This window comes from Otolemur garnettii, unplaced genomic scaffold (assembly GCF_000181295.1).
Source record: "Otolemur garnettii isolate 467f Iridium unplaced genomic scaffold, OtoGar3 scaffold00006, whole genome shotgun sequence".
In the NCBI taxonomy this organism is placed as follows: Eukaryota; Metazoa; Chordata; class Mammalia; order Primates; family Galagidae; genus Otolemur; species Otolemur garnettii.
In genome coordinates, this window is record NW_003852401.1 from 46291074 (window position 1) to 46294980 (window position 3907).

Below are 3907 nucleotides of genomic sequence, written 5' to 3' on the forward strand. Positions count from 1 at the left end.
TGAGACAGAGCCTCAAGCTGTTGCCCTGGGTGGAGTGCCATGGCATCACAGCTCACAGCAACCTCCAACTCCTGGGCTCAAGTGATTCTCCTGCCTCTACTTCCCAAGTAGCTGGGACACAGGTGCCCACCACAAAGCCCAGCTGTTTTTCAGTTGCAGCCGTCATTGTTGTTTGGCAGCCCGGGCTGGATTTGAACCCACCAGCTCAGGTGTATGTGGTTGGTGCCTTAGCCGCTTGAGCCGCAGGCGCTGAGCTGAAAAATAAACTCCTTAAGGATGGGTCTAAGTTGGTGCAATAGGCTTTCTAGAACCTCCCTCCCCCAACGTGCTCTCACTTGGACAGAGGTCTATCACCTTTTCTGACCATGGTGTTGGGTCCCCAAACTAGGTTCTCTGACCCCCCCCCCAAACAAGTATAAGGAATGACCAGGAAATTATCCCAGCGTACTAGAATTAAAGCACAGGGGACTGTGGGTCCCCAAAGCATAGATGCCTCTGTGTTCTGTACCTACCGGGTCAAGCATGAAGAGGTCCACTCCCTGCCCTGTGGAAAGAGCCACCAAGGTTGCACTGCCATACAGTGCATAACCCGCGGCCACAATATTGCGGCCAGGCTGCAGGGCGTCCTTTTCAGAAGGCTCATCCTCTGTGGTCTGCAGAGAGAGAAGTGCGCTGTGTTATTACTGTTTCTGCAGAGAACCCTTTGCCAGGGGCCGCAGCTTCAGATTTCCTTGACCCACCAAAAGGAGTGCAGTTCTCTGAATTTCCTGCTGCAGGGAATGTGTCCAGAGGAAGCATCTTGCCAAGAAAAACCCTCCAGGAGGCTACAACCTCAGCCCTTCTTCATCAGTCTAGGCCACACTCCCAAGCCATTTAATTACAACTCAGATCGCCAAGCTCTGAGCCGTTCCTCATCCCACATACTCAGCAGCCCTCTGAGGTGACAGCATTATCACCTCCATGGCACAGACAGGGAACAAGTGGTTGAATAGCTCGGCTGGCCTCAGAAAGCCTCAGAGCTGGACTCACACCCAGGCAGCGTGGCCCAGAGCTCCTACTGTTCCACGTGTTGCCCTTCAAGGCTTGTCTCTGCTGTGCCTTCCTGGGGACCCCTGTGTACAATTCAGATCACTTTCTCTCTCTCTCTTTAAAATGGAGACAGAGTCACTTTGTTGTCCTTGGTAGAGTGTCGTGGCATCACAGCTCACAGCACCTCCAGCTCTTAGGCTTAGGCGATTCTCTTGCCACAGCCTCCCAAGTAAGTGGGACCACGGGTGCCTGCCACAATGCCTGGGTACATTCTGATGCTTCCTCTGGACACATTCCCTGAAGCAGTTTGAACCTGCCACCCTGAGTATATAGGGCCAGTGCCCTACTCACTGAGCCACAGGCCTCGCCCTCAGAGCACTTTCTCCAGGACGACTTTCCCTTTGCCATGTGGCACTAGCAGTGCTGATGTGAGTGGAATTCGGACAGACAAGGTGGGGAGCTGAAGAAGGAGCAGCAGATGCTCTCCATAGTGGGACAGAGCAGCAGGTGCCACTTGACTTTGTGACCCATTGTTCCTGCTTTCCCTGAAGGCTTCCTTCTCCTTACCTCCCAGCTCTCTAAAAAGGCAAGTGAATAAAATCTCTTTGGAGATAAAAGGAATTTGGAACTATGGACAGCCAAACTCCAGCCTCCCATCAGAGAAGGGAGCTGAAGTGGGCTGGGGTGGCAGGGGGAGAGCTGGGCCACGCACTGGGCACACACTGTCCTCCTGTTCCTCACCTGGGACTCGGAACACACCACCAATCCCACAGGGAGGGGCCCATTCTGGACAAATGCTCGGGCTCTGGTTCTGTGGATTAGCATCACATGGATGGCCGATGTGAGAGGGGTCCGAGGGAACGGTGAGTGGGCAGAGGCCCTTTAGCTATTTCCTAATTGAAAAATCCAGGCAGCCTCAGCCTCACAGAAGGAGGCACATAGGCCCAACATACCTTACAATCTGAGGCTCCAAAATTGCTTCCCATCCCCCTCCCCGCCCCGAGATGGTGGTGCTGGGCTGCTGGGGTTACAAGTTGTTGGCTTCACTCTTCTGAGTCATTCAACGATCTCTGCTGTGTTTTCCAGCCCATTCCCCTTGGCTATTTAATTAGACTCTCTGTTCTCTCTCTATACCAATGAGTCTTTGGCTAAAAGACAGGTCCAGAAATACTATGTAGAACTTTCCTGTCAAGAAGAAACTTCCAGAGAGAATGAGAAAGCAATGGAGGTAAAGGACATACTTGTACAATTATGAAGACAAGAAGTAATTGTGTAAATAGGAAATAGAGCAGTATAATATCCACCCACATATTATACACACAGGAGGTATGCTGATTATGCTAATTAACTCATCTCAATAATAACTTCTGAAGAGAAAATAATAATTTAGATTTGAATTTACATAGGACTAGGCCAGGCGCTTTGGCTCACACCTGGAATCCCAGCACTCTGGGAGGCACAGGAAGGTGGATCTCCAGAGCTCATGGGTTCAAGACCAGCCTGAGCCAAAGTGAGAGCTCATCTCAAAAAATAGCTGGGTGTTGTAGCGGGCATCTGTAGTCCCAGCTGCTTGAAGGCTGAGGCAAGAGAATCACTTGACCCCATCAGTTGGAGATTGCTGTGAGCTATGATGCCATGGTACTCTATCAAGGGCAACAAAGTGAGATTCTGTGTCAAAAAAAAGATTTACATGAGACTTTGTATCTTTCAAAGGACTTTCACATTGTGTTTCTGTGGAACAATGAGGAGGCCCCATAACTTTCATTTGAAAGAGAAGTGATGAAGGTCCAGAGAGGGCCTGGACCCACATCCCCTGCAGACTGAGCCAGCCCTCTCCGAGCTCTACCTCAGGGCCCATGGGCCAGATGGCCCTCTGCTGGTAATATTCTAAGAGCTTTATTTTAAAAGGAAATTTTATCCTTCTTTAAAAATGGCACATTCTAAGTAATACTGGTTTTTACTTTCACAAACTTGCATTCTTTATAATAGGTTTTTTTTTTTATTGTTGGCAAATGAGAACCTTTTCCATTAGAGCATGTGTTAAATAAATCAGCTTTGCTTCCAGATTTCCAAACACATCCCAACCCTGAGCACTCAGCCTTAGGGTAGTGATTCTCAAAGGGGACCAGGAGCTTCAGTGTCAGGATCACTCGGCTCTTGTTTGAAGTGCAGGGTCGTGGGTCCTCCACGGGCTACAGGATCAGAAACTCTGGGGCTGGGCCCAGTGATCTGTCTCCCAGCACCTCCAGGGGACTCTAAGGAGCTAGAGTTTGGGATGTGCCCTAAAGTGTGATTTCTTGAGAAGCCACAAAACAATGAAGGGCAAACATAGAGTTAGATTTTTAATTTGAAATCTTTAGTTTTCTCCATTGAAGCTTCTGAATCATTTTTGTTCAGCCATTAAGATGATCACATTTTCCGTAGGAAACCAGAGTCCTATTCTGCCAATTCCTCCCAGACAGGGAGACACTCCTGTTCAGAGACGCTCTCGTCTTCTGAGTCTCAGCTCAGCATCCCAGCTTTGTCATAAGTCAGGTGGCCACACAGGAGGCTTTATTCTAGACTCTCTTTTGTGTCCCAGTGGTCTGTCTGGTGTTTGTTCTTGTTCATTTCAATGAGCTCATCTGGGCCTTGAAGGGCATGGGTGATGTATTTTATCTAGCAGTTTGGGATGGTTTGACGTAAGAGAGCTTTTACTAGGTCTAATCTGTGACTTTGTTGGAGATACAAAATGTCAAATATAAGAGCAAGAGGAACCTTACTAGTGGAGGACAGGAAAGGTGTTTAGCATTGCTCCTTGGAAATAAAAGGGACATGGCTCGGCGCCTATAGCTCAGCGGCTAGGGCGCCAGCCACATATACCCTAGCTGGCAGGTTT

The 3907-nt window shown here is 49.2% G+C and overlaps 1 protein-coding gene across 1 annotated transcript in view; it reads right to left on the reverse strand.

Annotated features, from left to right (window-relative positions):
- The window catches only part of LOC111722757 (fructose-1,6-bisphosphatase isozyme 2-like), a gene marked incomplete at its 5' end in the record, with an annotated part of 24986 nt that extends 24333 nt beyond the window's left edge, over positions 1–653 (reverse strand). Inside the window, one exon of the mRNA XM_023509090.1 lies at positions 513–653. Coding sequence (XP_023364858.1) covers positions 513–653 — 141 coding nt within the window. The remainder of the gene's footprint in view (positions 1–512) is intronic.
- Positions 654–3907: the final 3254 nt, after the last annotated feature.